This window comes from Chaetura pelagica, unplaced genomic scaffold (genome assembly GCF_000747805.2).
Source record: "Chaetura pelagica isolate M959 unplaced genomic scaffold, ChaPel_1.0 scaffold221, whole genome shotgun sequence".
Classification (NCBI taxonomy): Eukaryota; Metazoa; Chordata; class Aves; order Apodiformes; family Apodidae; genus Chaetura; species Chaetura pelagica.
The window spans coordinates 7096382-7111967 of NW_009952533.1; the positions used below are offsets into that span (position 1 = coordinate 7096382).

General features: G+C 38.0%; 1 protein-coding gene across 1 annotated transcript in view; it reads right to left on the reverse strand.

The window, feature by feature from the left end:
- Nucleotides 1–4436: 4436 nt before the first annotated feature.
- The window catches only part of MGAT4D (MGAT4 family, member D), a 26972-nt gene continuing 15822 nt past the window's right edge, over nucleotides 4437–15586 (reverse strand). The window contains exons 7-14 of the mRNA XM_010008926.1: nucleotides 14477–14588; nucleotides 13421–13551; nucleotides 9450–9557; nucleotides 8419–8612; nucleotides 6512–6590; nucleotides 6319–6397; nucleotides 5002–5114; nucleotides 4437–4463 (exon numbers count right to left, since the gene is read on the reverse strand). Coding sequence (XP_010007228.1) covers nucleotides 4437–4463; nucleotides 5002–5114; nucleotides 6319–6397; nucleotides 6512–6590; nucleotides 8419–8612; nucleotides 9450–9557; nucleotides 13421–13551; nucleotides 14477–14588 — 843 coding nt within the window. The remainder of the gene's footprint in view (nucleotides 4464–5001; nucleotides 5115–6318; nucleotides 6398–6511; nucleotides 6591–8418; nucleotides 8613–9449; nucleotides 9558–13420; nucleotides 13552–14476; nucleotides 14589–15586) is intronic.

Sequence of the window (15586 nt, forward strand, 5' to 3'; positions counted from 1 at the left end):
CGGCCCCGCCCCCCCCACGTGGCGCCACCCCAAGCACACACGACGGGCGGGTCCCTCAGAAGTGGCACCCGGGCCCTGAGGGTCCCCAGGGGACACTCCGGCCTCTCTGGGCAGCCCGTCCCGGGGCTCTGGCTCCCTCACAGGGAGAAGTTCTTCCTCATTTGAGGTGGAACTGCCTGTGCTCCAGTTTGCATCCATCGCCCCTCGTGCTGTCACAGGGCACAAGTGACAAGAGGGCGTCCCTGCCCTCCTGATGCCCCCGTGTGTTTATAGACTGAGATCCATAAAAGTGGCACTTTCTTCCATACATCTAAGCCTCTTTCAGCCAGTGCTGAGGCCACAAGAACCTGTTTTACGTTACTTGATTCTTACCATGCTGAGAAAACTGCCCTTTGGACGTGACAATTACGGCCTATGCACCATTAAGCTAAGCTTCCCTCCTCCAAAAATAATTCACAACTTCACATCATGTTTAGAATGTGTAATATTAATTGTAAATCCAAATGCTCCTTTATTTTTATGATATTCTGCCTTTTATGTGTTGTAAGGTCATTGTAAAGTAACACATAAGCAAATAGATTATATTCTTCTCTTGATGGTGTCATGAAAATTTAAGATTGCCAAAGATTATTGCAATTACAAGCTCCAAAGAGCAGTGTGAGCTTCACAATCTAAACACAGTGCATATTTGCATCATAGAAAAGCCACATGATTTCTTCTCTTGTTAAGGCTTAGCTAGAGATGTCTAAAGATGGAATTTTCTGTAGGACTATGGTACCATTTTCTTTTTTATGGTACCATTTGATTATTCTAATGCTGATCAGAAAGATCTGTTTTGCCTTAATTCAAATTCCTATTTTAAATGTACTTCTGAGAAATGGTACCATTGTCCTACAGAAACTTCAATCTTTAAATATCTCTGACTAAAAAAAATAATTAAGGACTGTTCTTGAGCAATCCATCATGAAACAAAGACAGATGAAAACAATCCTTGCAGCTTGAAATACACCTACAACTTTTCAGAAGCAATTTCAGAATGAAAGATTTCTGCTTTCTGCAGAATTGTCAATATTCCTACCATCCATTGTAAAGCATCTATGAAAAATTTACCTGGAATCTTACATTTATGCAAATACATAATAGTTTTTTTTTAAAAAAAAACCCACAACATACAACCCAAAACACTCTCAGACAAGACAATTATTTTGTGCAACCAGTAATACAGCTAACAAGTGTGTGACGTACTAGTAACAGGAAAAGTAAATGCTGAGGAAAATTTGGATCCATGTGTATGTATGGAACACTATACATTTATTTCCTCAGACATGTGAGGAATGGGATTTTATATTCAATAAGCAAATACGTCTTTAACTTTGGATTAAATATCTCCTAATTCATTTTAATATCTGTTCCTTCTAGGAATCTAGCCTCTTCCCAGTGCACATTTAGCATCCATTAGCATTTAACATAGATGTGTACTTGTATTAAGCTGTGCAAAAAGTCAAATATGAGAGGCCTGCGTAATTAATGAAAATAAAAAGCATTTTAAAAAAATCAGTAAAGCCAAGTTCATAACTGCCTTTTTTATTGAAGACAAATGTTAGCATTCTGCTTTCAAAAGTCCCTCAAAGGATTTAAGACAACAATGGAGACACGCTGTTCAGAGAAAGGCATCAACTGTGCTCCAGTGAAATGAAAATGGGTTGAATTAACCATCACTAATATTGAATTAGCTCGAAAAATGTGCATTCTTCCCACACGGGCATTTAACCTGATTAGGTACATGAACAATGACCCTGAGGTAGTCAGTATTTTCAAGCCTATGTTTTAAACCACATGAAAGTACTTAAGTATAGTTTCCTACTGGAGGAGCTTGGTGATCTGGTACAGAATCTGAAACTCTTTTCACAGTTGTTTTTTGACCCAGGCTTTACTGCCTTTGCTTTTGTAAGTTACAGTCACCATCCCTACACTGCAGTCACCTGTAAAGTTAGAGAATGTTCTTTATTCCCTGGATCCCCCACCTGAACTGAAGCTTCCCATGAGGAGGCCTCTTCACAGCCTTCAAACTGGCCTCAGAGCCTCAGCGTGTGAAGTCACCTGCATGTTCAGCGCACGGGAATATGAAATGGAAACCGCAGTTTGGACCATGCAAGGTGGAAAGGAGGCTGCAGGTGTCCTGGAACCACTTCCTGCCTCACAGAAACTGTTATGACAAACCCAGCTAAGCCACTTGACAGTGGAGGTTGTTGCTATTAACACAAAGAAGTATGTAAGTCCATTTCCATTACACTCCATTGTCTTAAACCTCCTGGGGCTGCGAGGCTTTTTATTTAGCTGTCAATTCTTCTGTGAAAATCCAGAGGTCCTCGCATGAGGTTCCTTCAAGTTTTACAGTGGAGCTGTGGCCTGGGTGCTGAAGAAACCTCTGCACTCCACAAAGCAAGGGAAGAACCAGGACTAAGGAACATTTTCCTTTAACGTTGCATATGCAAGCATTTGTTATTTACCACAGCAACATTTAAAACCTTGTTTACATCACAGTGATAGGAAGTATATCCTGTGATTGCAATGGTCATGTAAAATACATTAAAACAGAAACAGAATGAATGAAGCATCGAGCTGGCAGCACAGACTGAAAAAATCTTATTTCAAATACAAAATATTCACAAGAAATCCACTCACTTCCAAGTAAAATTTCACATATTCTGATGAGCTTTAATAAATTATGCTTCAAGAGAGTGAAATCTTGTTTCACTCTGAAAATAAGTGGGTTTGATAACAAAATGTATTACCCTCGTATTTTCCACACGTTCACTGATTAATAATTGCTCTCAAATTTTCTCCTCCCAGTGACACTCCCCTGTAACAAGTGAGAGAAGGGCAGCCTGAATGCAGACACTGCTCCCAGCTCGTGGCTCTGCTGCAGTGAAAGCAATGGTAAAATAAAAATATTTTCAAGTTTTACTAGATCACATGCTTAATTAGTGAAATGTTCTACAAGAAATACTCTTTCTGCTTTGATTTCTGCTTCTTTCATCTTTTGATGGCAGGTGAAATCGGCCTGATAAGAAGGCAATTCAGACTGCAGACCTCATCAGTGTTTACAAATACATTAAGGGTGAGTGTCAGCAGGACAGAGCCAGGCTTTTTTCAGTGATGTCCAGTGGTAGGACATGGGGCAATGGGTGCAACCTGGAACACAGGAGGTTCCACATAAACATCAGAAAAAACTCCTTTACTGTGAGAGTGACAGAGCACTGGAACAGGCTGCCCAGAGAGGTTGTGGAGTGTCCTTCTCTGGAGACATTAAAAACCCACACGGACACATTCCTGTGTGATGTGCTCTGGGTGACCCTGCTCTGGCAGGGGGGTTGGACTAGATGATGTTTGAGGTCCCTTCCTAAATAACAATGCTCTTGCACTAAGAATACAATTCTACATTAATTTAATCAATTTAATCAAATCCATGCAAAAGTGCACAGTGCAGCTTATTTCTTGCTGTGCTGTTAGGATGCAATGCGTGTGCAGGAGAGTGAGGGCGCAGTTGTGCTGCAAGTGCTATGGAAGTGAATCAGGAATTCTGCACATTAACAGGTAGATGTCCAACGTGGACTGTCATTTCCCAAAACCATTTCAAATTAGCCTACTGTGGTTTACCTTTTCTTTCCAAATTTATATTGAGTTTTGCCTTGAGACCAGGTTTTAAATATCAATACATAATGATTATCAAATTATAGGATCCAAAATTTTATTTAAATATATTTTCTTTCTACAAAAATATAGTTACACATAATATCCTTATTATTTCCTGTAGTTAATTCAATGCACAAATCACTGAAAAGTTTTACAGTCCTCCAATAAATACTTGCATAAGCTTCAAGTTATTCAAATGGTAACTTGTAGGCACTTGCCATTTAAAAAAATATATTAAACATAACTTATGCTACATTAAGGCTGAAACACATTTCATCTGTTCAGTTTGAGGCCTGTTTTCATATTATTAAGTTGTTATTATCTCTGTGGACTGTTCTGAACACTTGCAAGGAATATTGTCAGCTCCTCCATCAGTTCTACTTTCTCTCCAAAATTCACCCCTCTTTTAAGTGGAATCAAAAACTTCATCCTTAATGCTTTATAAACTTACCGTGTTTTAGTCCCTGAGAAAGCCTGTAATGCCTTATCAATTGGTTTTATATATGACATATCACTCAAGAACATTTTCTAGAAATCACTAACATAATGGGGTTCTTTATAGCTTTTAATATCTTTATATAAAGATTTAATAGTTACCACAACTCTTTCCTAATACACAGTATTAAGAATTAAATGGGTTTGGATTTTCTTTTTTCACCCAGCCAATTTTTTGTTGTTGTTAGCTTAGTTTTCAAACAGTCTGGAACAAGCCACACATCAAAAAAGGATTTCTTTTTTTTTCAGTTTTCAGAGGTCTTGATAAGTATCTGAAAAAAAACAAAATACATTACTTCTAAGAGGAAATGCAGAAGCATTTCCTAAGACATTAGCTTTTCCCTCCTTCCAACTATGGCTGTAGTTTGAGGCTGCAGTAATTCTCTTCAGCTACTTCAAAATATTTTCTGCTTATGGGTTCACACACATTCATACACTTGGGAGGAACTTGAAGAATTAAAAAATCACATGTTCATCTGAAAATGTTTGCATATTGTAATTAATATTCAAGATGGTGACTGAAAAAAGCTAGAAAAACCTCCCAATCTCCTTTGGTTGGTTGGTTGATCATGACCCATATTTTAATGACTATGCTTACAGCACTGCAAAACTGGAGAATCATCCCATTTGAGCATTTCTAGATTTTTTTCTATGAAGTAAATTTAACATCTCTCCTGAATATTTAATACATTTCTCCACTTGCATGAGTTTTTCCACACAAAATCCCATTCAAAATTAAGTAAAAATTATCATCAATACTATATGGTAGGAAGAAAGCTTTAATTAAAATGCTTTTATTAACATGCTTACCTCACTAATTATTACCCACACAGGAGAATCAGAATTGATTGATAAACGAATAGCCTGTATTTTTCCTATTGACTGATTGATACTGCCTTCTGCAATTCCATTTTCAAAAGCCCCTAAATAAAAAATAAAATGAGATCTGTATTGATATATATTAGAATGAAATATGCTTCTAAGTGAACTTGTGCAAAAGTTTAAATTACAAATGATAAAATCTTTTGGAAAAGGTAAAACAATAGCAATTGAAAGATAAAGCTAAAACCAAGAAGGATTCATTCCTTCAGCCACAGCAACTAGGAGCTTGAGAAGAATACAAGAAAATAAAGACCCAACAGCTACAAATGTTAAAAAATAAGTTTAAATATGTTAGCAGTGACCATGTGCATATGACACACATGGTCGTGTTAAATAATCTAAAGGAGCTTTTTTGAGAATTATTATGATTATTATTATTTTAAAAGGATATATTAGGTGTAAATGGACTAATTTTGATAGATTTCTTCACTAATTCAATGCTTTTAAACTACACTTGTAAACTGGCATAAAACCACTGCAGAAAAATGAAAAACACCCATTGCATGTATGATATTAATTTCCTATCAACTTGCGTGTGCAACTGTGAGTTGGCAGCATTTTGGTTTGGATCTCTAGTAGGAGCAAAACAGCCATGAGATGTGGGAGAGAGGTGCATATCAAAGCACACGAGAGGGAATCTCCTCTCCTTGAGGGAGATTCAAAGGGAGAAAAGAGCAATTATGTGGCAGAAGAGACAGAAGACAGCAGCAAGCCAAGCAGCTGCTCAAGAGTCCATTTTTAGTCACATAGTGGCATTTTAGTTTAGGTAACAGTAGCAACCATGCCTTGGCAGGCATGAGGAGAGTGTGCAGTTCATTTAAGAGAAGCCACACACCACCCTGAGGAAGGAAGAAGGGGAAACAGAGGTGGGGGCAAAAAGGGTACATTATGTTATGCTTCATCTTCACTTCAGGTTGGAGCACAAGTTAATGCTGTCATAAGAAATCCTTGGCTTCACCGAAGGCTGCAAAATCCAAACCAGAAGCAATTACCCTCTTAAGACCTCACAGACTGCAATTAGTTTTTCTTTTCATTAGGTGCCTTGGCTTTTACCAGTGTTGGTAGGGTTATTTAAAACAAAATAGGATAGTCATTGGTCAAGCATTATATGCAATAATATGCAGTAGCACAAAGGGTTTCTTATCCTTACTAGTTCACCTTGGAATGTTGCATTTATTAGAGTTAATGAAATTCCTCAAATTTCATACATGAGAACAGAATTTGAAGTGACAATGAACAATTTACCTATTTGTAAATATCCATCTTTGGTTGCTGGGTAGTTGAATTTACTGCCATTGTCAACCAGTTCTTTTCTTAGCATTTCCTGTAAAAAAAACAATCCAGTAATATTTTCTAGGACATGACATTTTAGGCTGAACACAGTTATTAAAATGAAATAGCACTGTGTATTATAGTTAGAAATGAATGAAAGACTTACATCTGCTGGCAACATTTCCACGGTAGTGTTAAACAGTTTATCACCAGGGTGCTCCATATTTCCACTTCTGAAGAAGTACCTGATAATAAAGGTATATTATTTCCAGGTATTTTATATTTTAGAAAAGTTCTAGGGAAATAAATTCTTTCCAGTGTTGAAGGAACATTTCAAATACCATTTCTTTAATTATTTAATGGGCTCTAGAGAACAGAAACAGGCACTGAAATGTGTGACCAAACCATACTACAAGCTTTTTATGTTCAACTGAACAAGCACTAAAACCATCTTTTTCTGGAACCACAGATGCAAATGTTGCCTTTTTTCAGTGCTTGGGTTCCAAAAATGATTAATTTTCCAGGTTTACGTGGTTAAGGAGGATGTGCCCTCTGACCTGTTTCTATCACCTTAAAACTGATGTGAGACAGGGTTCTGGAATGCAATGGCAGCAAAAATCCCTGTTTCTACTAGACCATATCCTACATGCCAAGAGAATCCCCATTTTTACCAATACAGATTAATTCAGGTGCTTCTAAAATAATCTCCTTTATAGTCAAAGAGCAACAGCACTCTCAAAGCAAGAATCCAAGCAAAAAACCTGTGAGATTTTTAAAAAAATTAATAAATCTTTGTTTTATTTTAAATTTCTGGCATTATAGTTCTTAGAGTTTTAGAGCCAAAAAGAGCTAAGGAAATGTAAAGCATCAGCCTCCCTCCTCTGCTATCAAACAACCAAGACCTAAGACCATCAAATATTTTAGGATTAACTATACATTTTCAGAGGCCAGCAATGTGACGTGGCTTATTATAACAACTGTAATTTAATGCTGCTCACTAGCTGGAGATACAGACTTGATTTCTTTGTTTGTTTTTTTTAAATAAATGAGAAATACACAGTCTTTTCAGAAATGGAAGTCTCCTAGTTTTGTCACCAGTTTTGGGAGGAAGTGTAACAATACTTAAGGAGATTTCTCTGTGAATATCATTACAGAGATGCTGTAATGATGGTAATTCATGTCAAGAGACATTATCCTGGAATCGTATTTCTTGCTCTGTTAGTTTTAACTCAGATCTGTTCTCCAACTGGACACAGAAAAGAAGAAACTTTGTTGAATCAGGCAGGACAGTTTCTTTCAGTGCTAACCTCAATTTGTACTGTTCATTGAATAAGTCCTTCTGAAAAACACTTCTCTGTCTTAAGCTACAGGTACCTCTTCCTTTCAAAGACACTCAAATTGAATGATGTGAAAACAGAAAAGATAGTTTCATCTTACAGAATGAGAAAAACATTCAAGGTGGGACTTTGCAATAGATCCAAACATGTGAAGGAGGAGTCTGTCTGTGACTCAAGTGTTCAAGGTCTCATTACAGGCAACGGAGATATACTCACTACAGACCTCTCTACTGTAAAGACCCATATTCAAGTCTCTGAATCTTCAGTTGAATCCCACCTTTGTTAATTCACTCTTCATTATTTCCCCACAATAATAGTATTTTTTACTTTCACCTACACTGAAATCATCTGGTCTGGGACACAGCCTTTGACTTGACATCATGCAAACAGCCTTTTTGTTGACAACTACAGAAATAAAGCTTTCACTGACTCCATTCATGAAACTCATTAATTAAAACCAAATTCTTTTGAGAATTATGATAAGAGAATGTAAATATTTAACTGAAGAAATAAAAGGAAAAAAAATAATTAGGAAGCTCTGTAATTACCATGGAAGAAGTGTATTTCAGGAGGGGAATTCAAATAGGGGAAAAGATAAATAGCAAATCACATTTTTTTGTCATTAACAAGGCTATGGTTTATGTGAAGGGTTGAGCACTGGTGATTTTCAACAGAATCAGTAATTTACAAACTGGATATATGTAGGCTTCCTTGTTCTGTATCATGCAATACTTACTTTTCAACTTTTAGTGGATTTAAAAAGGTGAAGCTGATGTAGTCCCCTTGCATTGGAGAAAAAGCCCAAAAACAGTCTTTTCCTTCATAAACTTTTTCCAAGGTATATTGCTGGTATATTCTTAGGCTTGTATCCAGTTTTGCTGGGGGATTATTATGGGCTTTATGTAGCACATTATTGCCAAAATCTTTATCCTGTTGGATATAAAGAAATGTAATTTAATCCATACAATGAAAAATAAAAGCTCCTTCAAAATCTTGACTTATTACAGGAAGCTATTACAGAAAGTAATTACCTCAGTGTGAAAATATAGTCTATTTCTAATAGAATATTAATTTCAGTGTAATCAGAGACTTAATGTTACAGTTTGCAGACAGAGCTGTCCTGATTGTTTCTCAGTTGCCCAGATTTAAAAATAAACTTACCCAGAGTAACCTATTTCATAGTTATCTACTACACTTTCTGCCAGAACATCTAATTCTGGTCTCTGCTAAATGCTACGTGAAGCTCTAGTCGGATCCAATACAGCAATTCAAATGATCTCATGATCAGTCTAAATGGCACCACCAGGACAGCCCTGAAGTCTGGTGCTTCATTGCTCTTGTCCTTATCAGATACTGGCAGATCCACTGTTTGCCCCCCTAATTCTCCTTAAAACCCTATGGCTGTCATGGTATCCACACCCTTGTGCTACCAGTACACCTTCTTCTTGATAGCCCCTCGTATAGGGATTGTGGAATATTTGGCCAAAACAAACCATCACAGCTGTTTGTGCTTGTACCGTGCAGAGAACATGAAACCTTATGCTGTGAAGAGGGTTCCTACACACCATGAAAAGCTATCATGACAGCTACAGGTGTTCAGATTAGATATTCAAAGATGTTTGTGCAGCAGCTGTGTACCCCACCTGCAGTGTAGATACCAGATCGATGTTTTCCCCAAAAACTGTACATCAGCTTTCTTGGATATGGAAATGCCATCTAATGCCAAAGATACAATGCTTAAAACATGCATCAATTCCTTATCCTTACTTTCAAATTCTGTATCTTCCCAGCCAATGAGGAATAAGTTCCCATATGCTGAAAGAGAGATGGTTTAGCACGAATACGTAACTTTGCCTTTTCCATTTCACAATGTCTCTGGAAAGAAAGTAAAAGGGAGTTAAGTTTTATTTAAATAAAGAAGAGACAAACTAAGTTCTATAAAGCAACTTTATTATTTAGTTGAGGGTCCAGGTTTAAATCTGGATTTCAATGAGTAATCCTCAGATTAACAGTCACCTTATTTCAAATCTAGATCTAAACTTGTATTTGCACTTGTGCTATGTAGATTTGAAGGCTCATCCAGCACTAACTCAGGGATTTCTACATTGTATACCATCCATCACAATTCAGAGCCATACAAATGGACCACAAATCTGAAACTAATTTCTTTTTTAACTATTTCTGTCAAATCTCATTTCAATCATTATAATTTTGGCTCTTTCTACTATGTTTGAGAGGCTTATAATGTACTTTAATATGCTATAAGTTATGGATCTTTTATCTTATAATTACATAAAGTCCTTAGGCACCGTGTTTTAATCCTGCTTTTCCAGTTGAGTACACTTGGTGACATGACGTATTCCAGGGAATTAAGTAACTGTAATTGGCACTAATTTCTGAGTTTCTTGGGTTTTGAATGATAGCAAATTACTTCTTAAAAAATAACCTTTTTTTAAAAAGAACTTTAAGAAACTTTTGCTTTATATCTATAGAGCATCATAGTTTGATAAAATGAAACAAACATGCTACAATAAATAATGCGACATAATGAAACATAATGGCATAGAACAGAGCAAAGAACTAAAATGAGACTCCCTAGGTTCTACTCTCAGTTCTGCCACAGAATTATTGTACGAATTTGGAAGATCATTTAACTTCTCTGTATCCCAGGCCTCACATCTGTAGATTTGAGAGGATAATCTTTTTACCTCTTCTATCAAGTGCTTTCAGTTTTATAAAAGAAAAATGTTACATACACTATATCAATGCCTTCTAAAGCTAGAAGTGATGAACTCTTCACTTAACTGGTTTAAAGAGAAAAAAAACAATGGAGGATTTATGGTTTCCACAGAAGAACTGATTAAAAGTTCAAAACCACCTGGAAAGCTATAAAAAGAGCTAAGTAGTTTTGTTTGTCCACCACAGCAGCTGTTCAGCAAAGTACTGTAAAAACACAATATATGCATTGGCAGCTGCTATTTGGAAAAACACACCATACTGTTGCTAGGAAAAGAGTTATTATAAGAAAATAAATTTGTGATCCTTCTACTGCAGTTCATCCCCTAGAATAATGTAGTCTCTAGCACGTCTCCTTTTACGATATGACAGCAATACCAAAGGAGCTACTTATGGTAGCAGTTGAAAATAAGCAGTAGCACAGGACTGGGGAGGTCACCTGTGAAGAAACTGAGATAAGGCTCCTCACTGAGTCAGGGCTCCCATCTTTGCAGTCTGCTAGTCCCCACTACACTTGATAGACCCATGCCACTGCGTATGATCACAGAACCATAGGACAGTTTGGGTTTGAAAGGACCTTTAAACCTCTTCTAATTCCAACCCACCTGCATGGGCAGGGATACCTCCCTCTAAACCAAGTTGCTCAAAGCCCCAACCAACCTGGCCTTGAACACTTCCAGGGATGGGGCAGCCACAACTTCCCTGGGCAGCCTGTGCCAGTGTCTCACCACCTTCACCTTAAAAAAATGTCTTCCTCATGTCCAATCTAAATCTACCCTCTTTCAATTTAAGACTGTTGCCCCTTGTCCTGTCATGACAGACTCTGGTAAAAAGCCCCTCCCCAGCTTTCCTGTTGCCCCTTCAGGTACTGGAAGGCTGCTGCAAGATCTCCTTGAACAGCCCCAGCTCTCTCAGCCTGTCTTCATAGGAGAGGTTCTCTAGCCCTCTGATCATCTTGGTGGCCCTTCTCTAGACTCACCCCAACAGCTCCATGTCCTTATGTTGGGGGCCCTGGAAACTGACACAGCACTCCAGGTGGGGTCTCACAAGAGAGGAGTAAATTATACTTTTCACTGAAAATTAAAAAAACCACATTGTGTTGAATTGCAAAAAGTGACATTTCTAGCACTACAGGTGACCCCCATGATTCATGAAGTATTTCTGTATGTACTTTTGCACTCTTTCTCTCACTAGTCTTTGGTCACTACTCACACCCTTCTTGTATAACTGACTGTGCTACAGAGGACTGACCAGAGTTTCTGCTCCTTCTTGGTTTTTAAAATTAAAGAGCTTTATTTGATTAGTGTAGCCAGTCCCCACTCCAGGTGTTTCCATGTTACTTTTGTGCCTATAAAGAAGGACAAAGAGACAAATGGGAGATGTGCAGAGTGGGAGTTTGAGGGGAGTGGAACAAACAAGCTTGAAGTCCTACTGTGGGATAACAGAAGGTCCCTGTTTTTACACCTAGTCATGTCACTGAGGAGTCTCAATTCCCACTACATACAGACAGGAGTAAGATTTGAGATCCTACTCCATGTGTTAGGCCACCTCATAGGAGTTAGTGAGACTCAAATACCTCTAATTTAGGTTCTTGCCTGCCTGTGCTAACAGAATTAAAAATATACCATTCTGTAATATCACCCATTCCAGATTTAACGTCTATCCAATAGATGAATTTATTATTATATTTTATTTTTTAATTACTGTTCCAGCTTCTGAGAGCTGATTCAAACCTAAAATGAAGCTGTGTTCCTGAAAGACAGGCAGGCAGCCTATGGGAGTCTGCTGTGACCAAGCCAAAGTAGAGTGGTACCACCAAGTTTCTAGTGGGTTTCACTTCTGCCATTGCAATTTCAATTGCTGTGGGTAGCAAAAGCATCTCAAGACAAGTCAGCCTTGTGCTGCTCTTGGGTGGGAAAGACCTTCTGGGAGTCCTCACAAGAATACAGAAAATGGAGGCTGGAAGAAAGACAGAGATCCCAGCGGCTGCTCCTCCTCTGCTTGACAGACTAAAGCAGTGGAGTTCCTTACAGGCGCCAGAGCAGGCAACCTGACAGAAACCCTCACCCTTTCCCCTTTCCAAGCAACTAGGAGTGTCATTAAGAGCTCACAGACTGAGCCTCACAGGAAGGTCAACACGGCACCTGCTGGTGGCTTTTATGTGCCATTCTGTGGAGATGGGCATTTGGCATGTTTTCAGCCTGGGTTAAGTATGAACATACTAAGATTCAGCTTCATCTGCTCACCAAGTTGGAAAAGACACTTTGTGATGATCAGAGCCATTAGACCTCTGTGTGGTTCAGAAACTTCATCATGTTTACCTCCTGTGAACCATCATCCAGTTCTGGGGTCTTCAATACAAAAAAGGCAAGACCCTCTGCACGAAAGGGGTGTTGGAACTAGATGATCTTTAATGTCCCTTCCAACCCAAACCATTCTATGATTCTGTGATTTAGTTTGTTTTATCTACATGTTACCCTGCTTTTTTTTCTTTTTTTCTTTCTTTTTTTCCAGGCAACCAGTCACATTTTTTTCCCAGCTAGTAAAAGATGTAAAGCAAAACACTTAACTTCTGCTTCCTGAAAGAAATAAATCAGTTTGCAAAATTCAGAACAACTGTCATTGCAAAACTGTGCTTTACTGACTTCCGTATTAGAAGGTTAGCAAAGGTTACGAGAAGTGAGAGTCCATGAAGGTTTATATATTCAAAATTTTCTTCAGTATTGGATGGTTGCCTACGTGACCAGCAGCAGGCAGGTGTGAGCTTGTGCTGAGCTGTTGGAGGCAAAACAGCTCCGGTGTGAAAATCTGAATTTCTGAGTCAAGCACTAATGGGCTCAAACCCTGTGCCACTCCATGCAGATTGGCAGCAGATCTTTTCCCACAAATTCCAAAGTAAGTCAGGTTTGAGAGACTTCTATTCCATCTTTTGAAAATAAATTATTTTGTCACTGGGACTGTTTGAATTTTACTTATGTTCATAAATTCATAGACATACTTACTGCATCCTTTTCTGGATTGCACACTTTAACCCAGAGCAGGTGGTCGACAAGCCAGTCTATCGGCTTATCTTTATAGAACATGAGAAAAAATTCCACTATGAGTGGCAAGTCTTCTGATTTAAACAATTTTCCTGAAAGCAAGAAAAGAAGTTGCATATTCAGATATTTTTATTGCTGTGAAAAACTCAGCTGCTTTATGTTTACTCCAGCCTTGGATTACACATGGATTAGTCCTGATATTTAGTGGAAATTTCACACAGACTCCAGCTTTGGAGAAGTGCTTATTCTCCAACTTGTTGGGATTTTGAAAAGATTTCCATTCCATGTTTGAAGATATTCTCAAATAGTGAACTAATTGACTAATAAAGCCTGCAGTTATATCCTGGTTCCAAACACAAATCTGCCAGTCACCTCTATCAGTGTGTCAGAGGAAACGGTCTGAATACTTCTTTGAAATGCTAGACATGCAATTTTACTGTTAATACTATACTGAATATCTTTAAATTTAGATCAAGTTATGAAAAATGTTACTTTTAAAATACTATAACTGTTCATTTAATTCTCTTGCTATTTGTGTTAGCAGATTTTGTTACATTTCTCTGTTTGACCTAATACTTAGAAGGTTTTATCACATGTAAAATTTATCAGCACAAAAAAAAATAATAAAAAGCTTATAACTAAAAGTAATAAAAACCTTCCTTATGATATGGGATGTATGTTCTGCTCCACAAAGGAAAGGAAGCAGAGTTTTAATAGATTTTTCAAATTCCATTCTTGAAAAGAAGGCTGCACACCACGAGGGCACACAGTGCCCCAAGGTGGAACAATCTACTCTTATGGGAACCCAACTTCTAGATCATATGCTGAGGAGCCTCTGCATTAAACCAACACATTTAAAGAGCGCAGAAAGTAAAAGATTTTCAGTGAGAGCCTTCCTGAAAAACCAAGGAAGTTTTGATATGCAAGTCCTTCCACGCTTTGAAATACAAATCCGAGAGACCTACTCTACCTACACAGCTCCAAATCCAACTGCCTCTCTGAGGTCCCAATACTTACCAATAAATCCAAGCTGGGAGAACTCGAGAATCATCCACTCTTGGGACTGTTTGGCAGTAAAGTTTTTTATACTTTGCAAATAGTCAGGTTTGGCTATAATGTCATCTTCCAGCTATATATATATATTAAAAAAAAAAAAGGCAAAAAAAAAAACAATGGAAAGGTAAGTGGTGGTGATGTTGCTACATGTAAGTGGTAAGTGCATTGTATTTGACTGCTGTACAGCATGTACTGAAGCGGTGTGAAACTACAGTGGATTGCTATTTAGCTTCCACATATATCTCTGTTTCAGTAGAATTCATAAAGTATTTATTTACAGACTGACTGTAACACCATGACTGTAACATTCTTTTTCAAGAATGGACGATTCCCAACCTTGAAGGGATCTCGCTTATAAGAAAACATTAACCAAAAAGATTGGGGGTTAGGAAGGAGAGAGTAGACGGTTTGTAATGAAGTTGTATAAGCATCAATAAGCTGCGGGAGCAAATTGTTTCAAAAGGGAGGCACCTAAAGCAGATGGTTAAAGCTCTGTCAAGTAGCCTGGGCAGACTTTGTCATTCCTAAAAGGTGACTGAGAAGAACTGTTGATGATTACTGAGACCCTAGTGGAAAGCAAGTTGTAGAGAATATTAGTCATGAAAGAAGGAACATGCACACTGAAAAACAGGAATACATAGAACTTTCAAGGTGTTGTAAATGCTGACACTGAATACAGCAGTAGAGACAGCTAAAGGATACTCAGGAGACTGAGCTTCATCAAGGAAATAAGAAAGGCCTTGGCTGGATTTTTGCATGGCTTTCAGAAAGAATGGGGAATATGAAAAGCCAGAAGGTGTTCCAGATACTAAAACTGAGGATAATGAGTCCAGACAAGGAATTTGGAAGTAATGACACACAGGAAACAAGTGAATTCCACAAATAATTAAGGAGCAAGTAATTCAGCATTTGAATTAGGTATGGGTGTGAGAAACACAGGAAAAAAAGGCAAAGCCTTCAGGAAAATGTTGTTGGGGTACAGTGTAATGATCAGGTAATAGATGTACCTCATTGGCCGTGATGCTTGTCTGGTGGCCCTGGAATCTGATTCAGAAAAAAAAAAAAAAAAGC